A 12,034-nucleotide genomic window follows, 5' to 3' on the forward strand; every position below is an offset into this window, starting at 1 on the left:
AAGGAGGTTATGTTTTCACCGCTCACTGTTTGTTTGTTTGTTTGTTTGTTCGTTCGTCTGTGTGCAGGATATCTCAAAAAGTTGTTGACGGATCCGGATGAAATTTGGTGGGCAGGTTTGGTGTTTGACAAGGACATAAGGATTAGATTTTGGTGACGATCCTGATCCGACTATGAGATTTTTTAAAAGTGATTCTTTACCATTGAGAGATAAAAATCTATTATGTAGCATGATATTTCAAAAATGTATTGGGCCCGATATGTTCTCTTGGATCAGGCATTACCTGGCAGAGGTATGCACTCCACCGAGTGCCCTTCTAGTTATAGATTGCAATTGAAGAGTTTTGTCAATATTAAGATGTCCTGGTTTGCATTGACAGCAACTGTTTTGTTTGCCTTTCTACCATTTTGATTTATTTGTTACCATTTTGTCTGATGACAATCTCTCTCTCCAAGGGTTACCCTGCAATTGCGCTGATCACTTTGTGCCGGTGTGTGCTGTCACCGGCCGCACCTACCCCAGTGCCTGCCTCGCCCGCTGCACAGGACTCAGCAATACACAGATCACTTATGGATCCTGCAACAAGCACAACCCCTGTTCCTTAAAACCTTGCCCTTCCAATCAAAGGTAGGTTGGACAAAAATTTGGATTTACCGATTTTACTTTTTTTTGTATTCATAGTTGAGCCTTATGGAAGAGCTAGAATTAGAACACTGAACGGATGAGGACACAACAGGACAAAAGAAACAGTTGAGAAAGGGGGTGAAACACCAACAGCAGAAGGCCAAGATAGAGGCAGACCTGGACAAACAATGGGTGTGGGAAGGCATGAGGGGCAGGGAAGGATGCATCGGGTGGACAAGATAGATACACAAGGAAACTCTCAGGAGGGAAAACTGGGAATTTGGAGGGCGGAAGGATTGGGGGGGGGGGTTAACAAGGGTAGATAAGGTCATGGTTTTGGATTGGGGATAATCTATGATAGTGGTGAACAGCTGTCATGAAGACCTGAAGTGAATAATGAGTTTGATGAGAATGTGAAGGTTGGTTACACAGGAGGGGAAAAAGAGGGATGAATGTGTGGAGGTGAGCAGTGATCATGGATTTAGGTAGTTTAACCAGAAAGGGGTTGTAGTAAACCATGTGTGACCTGCAGAAACCTGCGGGGAGGGGGGCAACAAAGCACAGAAATATCAGAGAGTGCAAGACCAGAAAGTAGGCAGGAGAAGACAGAGAACAACGACCTGTCTGTGATGGTGTAGTGATAAACCCATAGACTCAGCTTCATCATGGGAGATTCCAATAATCTTGAAGGCCTTGGTTTCCACGGCGTCAAGTTGAGCAAAGTGTGAGGCAGGGCAGCCAGCTCAAAGGGGAGAGCAGTACTCCATCAAGCTGCAGATGAAGGCCTTGGAGGTGGATCCGAGTTCAGGTGTGCCAAGGAATGACTGTACGACAGAGGATGCCCAGTTGGTGGCTGGCTTTGGAGGCCAACTTTGAAATATACTTTGCCCAAGAAAGATCATGGCTGATGGTGAGACCCAGGAGTTTGAATACCTGAACTTCCTCAAATTGATTGTTAAGAAAGCTGATTGGGTCAGGGAGAGGTTGCCAGATGGTCCTTTCGGAGAGAGGTAGTGAGAGTATGAGATTTGTTCGGATTGAAAGACATTTCCCAAGTGTTTGACCATCTTGTGATTTTGTCAAGTTCTGAAGAGTGGGAAAATGTGCAGTCTTCTTGCCTTTAGGATGAGGATGTGACAGCAGAGGGTGAAGTTATCAGCAAATAGATAAAGAGGATATTCCAGAGATACGGAGAGATCATTTATGAATATTAAGACTCAGACCAGACACAGAACACTGCAGCACTCCAGCCTTGACAGGGGGAGGGGATGAAAGGATTCCGTTCCATTCCATGGTGGTTTCCCACAGGGCAGGTGTATGTGTCTGGTGCTGTGGTAAGGTGAGCTGTGGTTTACCATTCCTTGCTTTTAGCTGCAGCCTCCGGATAGCTCTGTGAGCGAAAAGGCTGAGTGTGCAAGTCCTTCCTTCCGGTACATAGCCTCTACCCTCGCTAAGACTTGCAGACAACCTCCTCGTGGTACACCACGGTAACAGTGCTCTTGAGGGCACTGGCAAAATGTCTGGAGGATCTCGGAGTAAATTGGTACCCAAGAGGTGTAGTGTGCATGGTCCTCTGGTATGAGGACATGCTTTTGCATTCACCAACCCAACTCGAGAAGGTGGAGCTCTTTATCCTTGGTAGGCAGTCCACATATGAGAAGGAAACTCTGATTGCAAATCCCCCTGCTGCTTTGTGGGGAATGTCTCTTTATACAAAGGCTAGGCTCACAGCTGATACTGTGGTGGCGTCAGGAAGGGCATCCGGCCACAAAGTCATGCCTCAAACATGCCTTTTGGAGAAATGTTGACCTGAGTTTTGTACTTCCCCATTTGGGTTAGTTACCATGGTGACACTGGGTAGTGTTGCTGCATTGTCTAGAAGGTACAGTGTGGGTGTCTTCATAGGTTGGCACTTACCGTCCGATTGTACAGGAGCCCGAACCCAGTCATAGCGTACAGGGAGGCTGCTCTATCAGCAGGCAAATAATACCCCGCTAATTTCGTGCTATGTTGTACATGGATAGGTGTCCTTGAAGCGGGCTGTGGTAGGTCACTCAAGAAGGCCACTGGACTTCTGGTGCTTCGGCATCAGGTCATGTAAGCGCACTGATGTCTGGGGTAGCTGTGGCATATACCATGGGGGTGACTTTCGTACATACTCAGTTTCCCTCACTTTCCTATTCCTTGAAACATATGGCTGTACAAATTACAAATGGGAGCAAACCTGTCATGCCTAAAGCACCCACTCGGCATGATAAGATTGGTGGTAGAGTTGCTAGTTTGAATGTTGGTACTATGCATGGTAGAGCTTGTGAGATAGTGGAAACTTTAATCTGCAGAAGAGGAGATGTATGCTGTGTGCAAGAAACAGGGTGGAGGGGAGGTGCTGTGAGAATGGTCAAAGGTAGAAATGATAAGTACAAATTCCTTTCGAAAGGTTGTGACTTTGGAACTGGTTGTGTTGAGATTATGGTTGCTGAGAAGTAGGTGGAGAGGGTGTTGGAGGTGAGGAGGAGAGTAAATGCAAGAGTTACAGTCCGAAAGCTGTTGTTTGATAAGCGTATATTAACAGTAGTATCAACATACGCCCCACAAATAGGATTAAGTGAGGAGAATAAGGATGAGTTTTGGGACACACTTGTGCATGTTGTTTCATGGAGGAGCGTGAGAGAAGTTGTGATCCGATGGGATTTGAATGGACATTTTGGAGAGATGGCAGAAGGATATGAGGGTGTGCATGGTGGGTCAGGTTTTGGAGTTTATAAATACCAGAGGTGTAGGAATACTTGAGTTTGGGGATGCTTTAGATTTGGTCGTCTGCAACACAATGTTTAAGAAGAGGTCGAGCAGACTGATGACTTATGAGTCAGGAGGTACAAAGAGCCAGACAGACTACTTTCTCGTTAGGAGATTGGATGGGAAGTTGGTTAAGGATGTGAAAACAATCGGTGGAGAAGAATGTGCCTTTCGACATCGGCTGCTAGCGTGTGATGTAAAGATAAATTGGAGCAGGGAAAAAGAGGAAACCTTATGCCCTAAGTTGAAGAGTATAGAAACTACGAGGTCAGAATGTTAAGGAACATTTCTAATGGGAACTTCTGGAAATGAATCTTGGAAACCCTATGGGAGGAGTGGATGTCGAGTTGTTGGAACTCTTTAAAAGATGGACTGCTGCATGCTACTAAATAAGATATGTGGCTGGTCGAAGGGCCCAGCTTGACATGAGGCTACATCGTGGTGGAACAATGAGGTGGATATGGCGATTCAAGAAAAATGAAGACCGTTTAGGATTTGTAAAAAGGGAGGGGATAAGGAGGAATACTCAGTGGGTAAAGGGAGGGCAAGAAGGGAAGTTTACAAGGCTAAACAAGAAAAAGAGCAATCAGAGATTGCAGATCCTCACCATAACTTCTTTAGAGTGTTGTATTTTTTTAAGTTTTTGGGTAAATCCAATATTGCTGCCAAACCAGGTGACCTATGATGTCATATGTGTAACCCTTTTGTTCCTCATTAACAGGCGGTTGTATGTGCAAAGTTTCACCTCGATCTGTTCAGCCATTTCAGAGAAGAAGATTTTTGAAGGTTTTTTTCAAAATATAGAAAACAATATGGTGGCTGAATTATGTGACTGATGATGTCACCAAAAAATTTTGTTCCGCATTTGATCCCAAGATGACCCTCAAAAGTTTTCATTGTTTTTAGATGTTCTACATGTGGAATTATGACGTCATAACGAAGGCACCTATGATATCATAAAAATATCACACTCATTCCCCATGAGAAGTATTTGCTACTTGCCAAGTTTCAATTTTTTCCTTGGTGCGGTTTCAGAGATAGAAGTCCAAAGGTTTTCCCGTTTTTCCAACATGGCTGCCACACCATGTGACCTATTGACGTCACAATTATCATTATAACATTCTACATGAGTAGTCTTTCCAATGGTGAAAATTTTGTCTCAATCTGACAAGCGGTTGTGGAGAAAAACACGAAAGTTCTGTGCGGACAAACAAACAAGAAGACATCGTGCAGAGTGCAATACTTCCAAATTCCATAAAACAAATTTGACCACAAAAATATTTGGTGGTTGAATTCAATGACCAAATGTGCAACTCCTCTTCAAATTTTAAGTGAATCGGATGAAAATTGATAATTTTAGAAATTCGGCCCGTGTTGACCTTTTGGCCGATGTTGACCTCAAAAATAATTGGTGGTTGAATTCAGTGAACTTATCTGCAAATACTCTTCAAATTTCAAGTTAATTGGATGGAAATTGAGGATTTTAGAAATCTCACTTAAGTTGTTGACCTTGGGCCTATGTTGACCTTTTGGTCCATGTTGATCTCAAAAATAATTGGCTGGATGAATATCAGTGACCTTAACAAAGATCCTCTTCAAATGTTAAGTCGATTCTGATGAAAATTGAGGATTTTAGAAACACTTCCTTAGTTGTTAACCTTGGGGCTATGCTGACCTTTTTTTCGATGTTGATCTCAAAAATAGTTTTCTGGTTGAATTCAGTGACCTGAAATGTAAATCCTCTTGAAAATTCAAGTCAATCGGATGAAAATTGAGGATTTTAGAAATCCCACCAAAGTTGTTGACATTTGGTCGATGTTGACCTTTTGACCTCAAAAACAAAAGACTTCTCCCTCATGACAAATTCTCCCATGTGGTGAAGTTTCGTGAAGATCGGTTAAAAATTGTGACCTGTAGGCGATAAACAGTCAGACAGGCAGACAGACAGGCAGACACAAATTTAATACCCTTTTCTTCAGCGAGGGTAAAAATGAGTACAGGATTCACTTTCATATGTGAATAATGCAGATAGTCGAGGGGGAGATATTTTGGATAGCAAAACAAATGATGGGTCAAAATAAGGATCTCAGAGGAGAACAATGTGTGAAGGATGATGTGGGAAATGTTCTGGTTGACCAGGGGGAGATTAGAAATGTTTGGAGGAGTTACGATGAGCACCTGCTAAATCTGGAGTTCCCTTGGAACAGGGATATTCTGGAGGCAGTAGATCCGGTTTAGGGCCCACCACCTGAGATAAAGAATGAACGGGTGAAGAAAGCCATCGATGAAATGAAGAATGGTAAAGCGGCGAGCAGCACTGGTGTTGTCACAGAGATGCTGGACACATCTGGTGATACTGGAGTGAATTTAATCACTAAATTGGTAAATGCAATTATAAGGGAGACATCTGTCCCAGATGACTGGTTGAGTATAATGGTGAATATTTATAAAGGGAAGGGTGATGCCTTCGTTCAGGGCAACTATAGGGGTCTGAAGCTGCTGGACCATGGAATGAAAGTTGGAGAGAGTGTCATTGATAAATTGGTAATACAGAGTGTTAATATACATGAAATGCAATTTGGTTTCATGCCAGGAAGGGGCACGATAGAGGCAATTTTTATAGTTAGGCAATGAAAGGAAAACATATCTGGGGAATAAGAGACAACTGCACTTTATATTTGTGGAGTTGGAGTAGGTGTTTGATAGGGTGCCTCGGGAAGTGGTGCAATGGTCCATGAGAAAGTTACATGCGGAGGATTGGTTAGTCAGGGTAGTCATGGCAATGTATGATGGCCCAAAAACCTCTGTGAGGGTAAATGGATTGCAGAGTGAGGATTTTGAAGTAAAAATGGTTCATCAGGGGTCAGTCTTGAGTCCATTCCTGTTCATCATGGTTCTTGAGACTATATCACAGGAATTTAGAGGAGACTTACCTTGGGAACTCCTGTATGCTAATGATGTAATGCTGATAGTCGACAGTGTGGAAGAGGTAATGGGCAAATATACAACATGGAAGGAGGGTATGAAGGCCAGAGGACTGAAAGCGAATACAGGGAAAACAAAAGTATTGATTAGTGGTTTGGGAGAAGGAAGTTTGGAAAAATGAGGGAGGTGGCCCTGTGCTGTCTGGAGACAAGTTGAAGATAGCAATTCAATATTGTGTAAATCCTGTAACTGCTGGGTGCACAAGAGGTGTAGTGGCCTCAAGGGTCGACTGCAGGTCGTTCCTGACTTCAAATGTGCTGTTTACACAGGTAAACACGTGACCCCAGTTGGAGCAGAAAGGTTAGTTTGTGGGGATATATCTCTGGAATGTGAAAATAAATTCTGTTACCTTGGTGATATGATTGGTGCAGGTAGTGGAGTGGAGGCAGCAGTGATTGCAAGAATTACAAGTGGCTGGAGGAAGTTTAGGGAGTTGTTACCCCTATTGACATCAAGGAGGACCTCTCTCCGATTAAAGGGAAAACTTTATGCAGCTTGTGTGAGAAGCATAACGATGTATGGCAGCGAATCATGGGTGACCAAAAAGGAGGATGAACGGAGGTGTGAACGAAATGAAATGAGAATGGTGAGGTGGATGTGTGATGTGACACTGAAGGATAGGAAATCTAATGTGGAATTAAGAGATAGGTTAGGTATAGAAAGCATGAGTGAGGTTATGCGTAAGGATAGGTTGAGATGGTTCGGACATGTGGAAAGGATGGGGGTGGGTAGCTGTGTGAAGCGGTGTATAAATATGAATGTGAATGGAAGGAGAGCTGGTGGCCATCCGAGGAAGACATGGGATGTGTTGCTGAGACATGATCTTGGAGTTAAAGGCCTAAAAAGAGGGCGAGCAAGGGATCGTGCAGCTTGGAAAGCAGCCATTAGGTGAACCACGGCTTACACATGCAAGCATGGAAATGGCCCGAAAACGATGATGATGATGATGCCACACATTGGCTACGAGAGTCGAGGAAGTCAGTAAGCCATGCATGGAGTCGGCCTTGCACACCATAAGCAGAGAGGTTGGAGAGTAAGGCAGGATGCCAGACTGTATCAAAATTCAAAAGCACGAGGTATGTCCAGAGATGGCCCGATGTTATGTTTGACATTGCAGACCTCCATCCATTGTTGGGTGAGTTGAAGCAGCACGTCCAAGATGGTGTTACCTGGTCTGCAACCAAATTGGTGATCTGAGATTAAGTTGTTGGAGAAAAGGAAGGATTTCATATCAATTGCGATTATTGTTGAGAGGGAGAGAGAGAGAGAGAGAGAGAGAGAGAGAGAGAGAGAGAGAGAGAGAGAGAGAGAGAGAGAGAGAGAGAGAGAGAGAGAGAGAGAGAGAGAGAGAGAGAGAGAGAGAGAGAGAGAGAGAGAGAGAGAGAGAGAGAGAGAGAGAGAGAGAGAGAGAGAGAGAGAGAGAGAGAGAGAGGCAGAGGCAGAGGCAGAGGCAGAGGCAGAGGCAGAGGCAGAGGCAGAGGCAGAGGCAGAGGCAGAGGCAGAGGCAGAGGCAGAGGCAGAGGCAGAGGCAGAGGCAGAGAGAGCAGCAGAGTAGGATTTTACGACGTGTGAGCTGATGCTGCCCGTTCCAGTTGTAGAGTCACAGTAGAGGGTTGCCAGAAAGTTTTCCACCTTCTCAGGTGCAAAAGACACAGGGTCCAGGAGCAGTTGGGTACAACAGGGAAGGATGGGTGCCAAGAGTGAGGGATTGGGGACACAAGACTTCGAAGCAAAACACAATTGAGGCATTCGGCCTTCTTACGAGCAGTGTCAGCTGTGATGCCATTTGAAGATAGAGAAGGGATAAAGGGGGAGCATACTTCAGAGACATACTTAACCAAACGCAACAAGATTTCACAGGAGGGAGACAAGTTTGAAAGTTCATTTTTGAGGTTGAACAGATGTTGTTTTCTGGTTCTCCTGAGAGTGGACACACTTGCTATGGACTTTTTGGAATGTACTGAGATTGCCTTCAGTCACATTAACCTTCCAGGAAGAGAAGGCAAGTTGTTTCAGAACTACCATGGTTGGAAAGAGGAGGAGGATAATTGAGGATGAATTGGGATGAATCTAAGATATATATATATATATATATATATATATATATATATATATATATATATATATATATATATATATATATATATATATATATATATATATATATATATATATATATATATATATATGGCTGTTTGATGTCCCTGTCAATCTGCCTGAATGACTACCGGCGTTGAGGCAGCAATCTGAAAATAGCCAGAGAGGTGTTGACTTTCACAAGCAAATGATCAGATGAACCAATTGGATCAGAGGAAGAACAGGAGACATTTGTGGGAAAGTTACTCATCACCAAGTCCGGAAGGGAGGATTTGCCATTGCGAGAAATTCGGGTCGGAACGATCACAGATTGAGTCAGTCACATGGGGTCACAGAAGTTCTTTGCCCAAAGTGCCATGGCTGGTGAGAGGTATCAACACCCAACCAAGTTGCATGGTGATGATTTTAATTACCACATCTGAGGAAGACAGAGTTGCGATGAGTGGTTAAAAGTTTGTTCATGTTGCCTGAGAGAGATGTAAATGGAGTCGTCGCTGTTAGGCGGACAGTCCACAGACAGATGAACAAGAGGTGGGAGCAGAGGGGAAATTGCAGCAAATTACTTTTACAATTGTTTATTTTTCATTTTATTTTCTCTCTGAACAATAATAGATGATTAAAAAAAAAAAAAAGAATCTTTGAGAATCAGTTTTGATTGCACCTAAATATATGCTTTGACATTGCTCAATGCTTTATAAGGTCTTCTAATTGAACTTGAGTAATTAGGTAATAAATTCCATCCACGTGCAGGTGCGTGCTGCATCAGCGTGTGTGCCTCACCTCTCCGACAAAAGCTGACTGCCCACAGTACGAGTGTATCTCTCGGCGGGGTTGTGAGAAAACACCACCGGAGCCTGTGTGTGACACGACACATAATGAATTCACTTCACTGTGTGCTCTTTCCGCCCAAGGGCGCAAGCTGGCCTACTCAGGCCCTTGTCAGGTAAGGTCACACAAAGAACAAACAGGACAATTGTCACTTGCTTTGCTTTTATTTTCCTCAACTATCAGCAGGTAGATCGAGTAACCATATTTACTGTATTGTTGCATAAAGAGTTGAGTAGCTATATTTTTCAATACCAAAAATTACGCCTCATGGAAAAGTTAAACAATGGAGGATTGGAAATTTGTAAACTTAATTGAAATGTTAACGATGTATCCAGGATGGACCGTGCTTGAGATGGTGAGTCCCAGAAGCTCGAGAGAATGTGCTTCCTCTAGAGGCCACATGTGGGGATCTAATATGACAGGCCTCATTGACATATGGTCAGAAGTCATGACGCTGGCCTTCTGCTTTGAGGATAGAGCCTCGATCCGTTGGTCTGATGGTAGAAGTAGCATTTTCATAACAGTAGAAAAGGCTCCGAGAGAATGACGCGTCTGATGGGATGATCCAGAAGCAGAGCACTTGCCTTTGAGCTGTGTTATCTGCCATTAGATTCCTGATCCAATTATAAACTGTCAGACCGGTACTTTGCAGGTGGCGTGTTGCATCACCGATCATGCCATCCCTCAGATGGACATTAAGCTTGGCACCAGTCTGACAGCATTGATTGCTATAGAGATTCAATATCCTACATTGTCTTTCACCAAAGTGTAGGCGAGTTATCATTGGAGTCCCGATATACTAGGAGTAGCGACATAGCACATCCCGAAAATTTCCGGTCATGGGTGCCATTTTGTTTCCATTGATAGCTCATCATTCTTTTAATAATAGAAGGATACTGAGCCCTTGGATGCACCAATCAATGAGAGAATTGTTTCAAAATGTATAGATTCCCTGCAGATCCTGGAAGGAGAAAAAAACAAGCTCAAATGAGCTAAGATCCTCGTCCTCTTAATGATGACGTCATAAAAACGAATATCACGTCATTGTGATGTATTAGGTTTGCGATAAATTATCTGTGCTAATGCCCGGCTTTATTACCGCAAACAAAATTCAAAAAGCTTGCCTAGTTTCGGAGATAATTTTTTAGGCGATTTCCATTACCGGAGATATTTTGACGTCATAACTTTTTTTCTAGGAGGAATTTTCAAAATCGGAGATGGTTACTGTCTGCGCAGGGTATTTTTACATATATATGCCAAGTTTCAGGAAGTTTTGATGAAAACTGTAGGCTGTGAAACAAAAAAGTCCACAAGAAGAAGATGAAGAACAACAACGTGAGTATAACTTGGAGATCCTCCACGAGGATCTAAAAATTGGGAAAATTAACGTTTGTTGTCTGGGAAGGAAACCGACTTCAGTGCTGTTTCTGTGCCAGGTAAGTTGTAGTCCTGTGTGTGTACATTTGTGTGTGGTGCTGTAATCATATTGTAGTTGGCAGTTGGGTATAAATGGTAAACAGACGTAAATCATCATGGAAACATCTCTCGATAATTTATGGCATGTCAACAACATCCTGGCAAAATTTGCTGATAAGTAAACATTTCACTTGTGTGTCTCACGTAAGTTTGTTTATTTATTTATTCGAGTTAGTCTAAGTGTTGTGGTTAATATTGGTTAACAACATGTCATGATCCATGACATGGTTAATTCTAAAATAATTCAGTTTCCATTTGCCTTCAGCCTCACCTTGTAGCAAAACAGCATATTGTATTGAAGGTTTGTTGCCTCCAAACAACAGTTCAGGAATCAGAAGGGTGGGAGAAAAAGGGGAGAAAATGAGAAAAGGAGTCATGTAGCGCATTGACGAACTGTGGTGTAAAGGGAAACCATGGCCGATGAGAGATGTAATCGGAATAGAAAACAATGGATTTACATGCACATGCATGCTCTCAGTGTCACATCACTTGTGTTCAATAAATGAAGAGTTGGAAAAAATAACGCTTAACTTATGGCTCATCTCCATTTTAATGCAGCCCTCTTTTATTCCTTCTTTGTTCTTTCAAAATTTCTGATTTTCTGTTCCGTTTGATTGCAAGGGAAAGCTCTCCCTATCCATATCTTCTCAAAAGACGACCCACAGATACACACACTCGTCTCTTAGCTATATATTCTGAGTTGGAATCCAGACCCAAATACAAACTGTCATGCTGGTGTTTCACAGGCAAGGTGATTCATCAATGTTTGTGCCATCCCTCAAATGGACGTTGAGCGGGGTGTCCCATCTGCGGCATTAGTTGGTGGTCATTAAAGATTCTAAGGTGTCCTTCGTCAAGCATAGGCGAGCTATCACCAGCATCCTGGCGAAATTACAAATTCCTAGCTTGCCTAACTACAGGAAAGGCAATGATAAACCCACTCAGTATCATACTTGCCAAGCAGCCAATGACCTGCCTTCAGGCCAAGCACACAATCAATCAATCAATCAATCTTGTCAATCTCATTCTCGTTTTTTTCACTCAAAATTGTTATCTTTTCTAATTTTCTCCTCTCTTGAAGGTGTGTGCATCTGGTGCCGATGATGTGCCTCCATTTCTGTCTTTCACTTTCCTTCCAATTCTTTCAAATTTCTGCATTCTGTCACTACCGATGTGTTTCTTCAACTCACGTGCTCTGTACACCTCGAATAAAGCACTCATCGCCTCT

General features: G+C 43.0%; 1 protein-coding gene across 1 annotated transcript in view; it reads left to right on the plus strand.

The window, feature by feature from the left end:
- Positions 1-12,034, plus strand: part of RECK (reversion inducing cysteine rich protein with kazal motifs) — a 198,120-nt gene that overhangs the window by 155,765 nt on the left and 30,321 nt on the right. Inside the window, exons 16-17 of the mRNA XM_085878594.1 lie at positions 456-627; positions 9,253-9,445. Coding sequence (XP_085734720.1) covers positions 456-627; positions 9,253-9,445 — 365 coding nt within the window. The remainder of the gene's footprint in view (positions 1-455; positions 628-9,252; positions 9,446-12,034) is intronic.

Source organism: Eptatretus burgeri, chromosome 4, assembly GCF_056783735.1.
Source record: "Eptatretus burgeri isolate ZD-2024b chromosome 4, Ebu_testis_v1, whole genome shotgun sequence".
Lineage (NCBI taxonomy): Eukaryota > Metazoa > Chordata > Myxini > Myxiniformes > Myxinidae > Eptatretus > Eptatretus burgeri.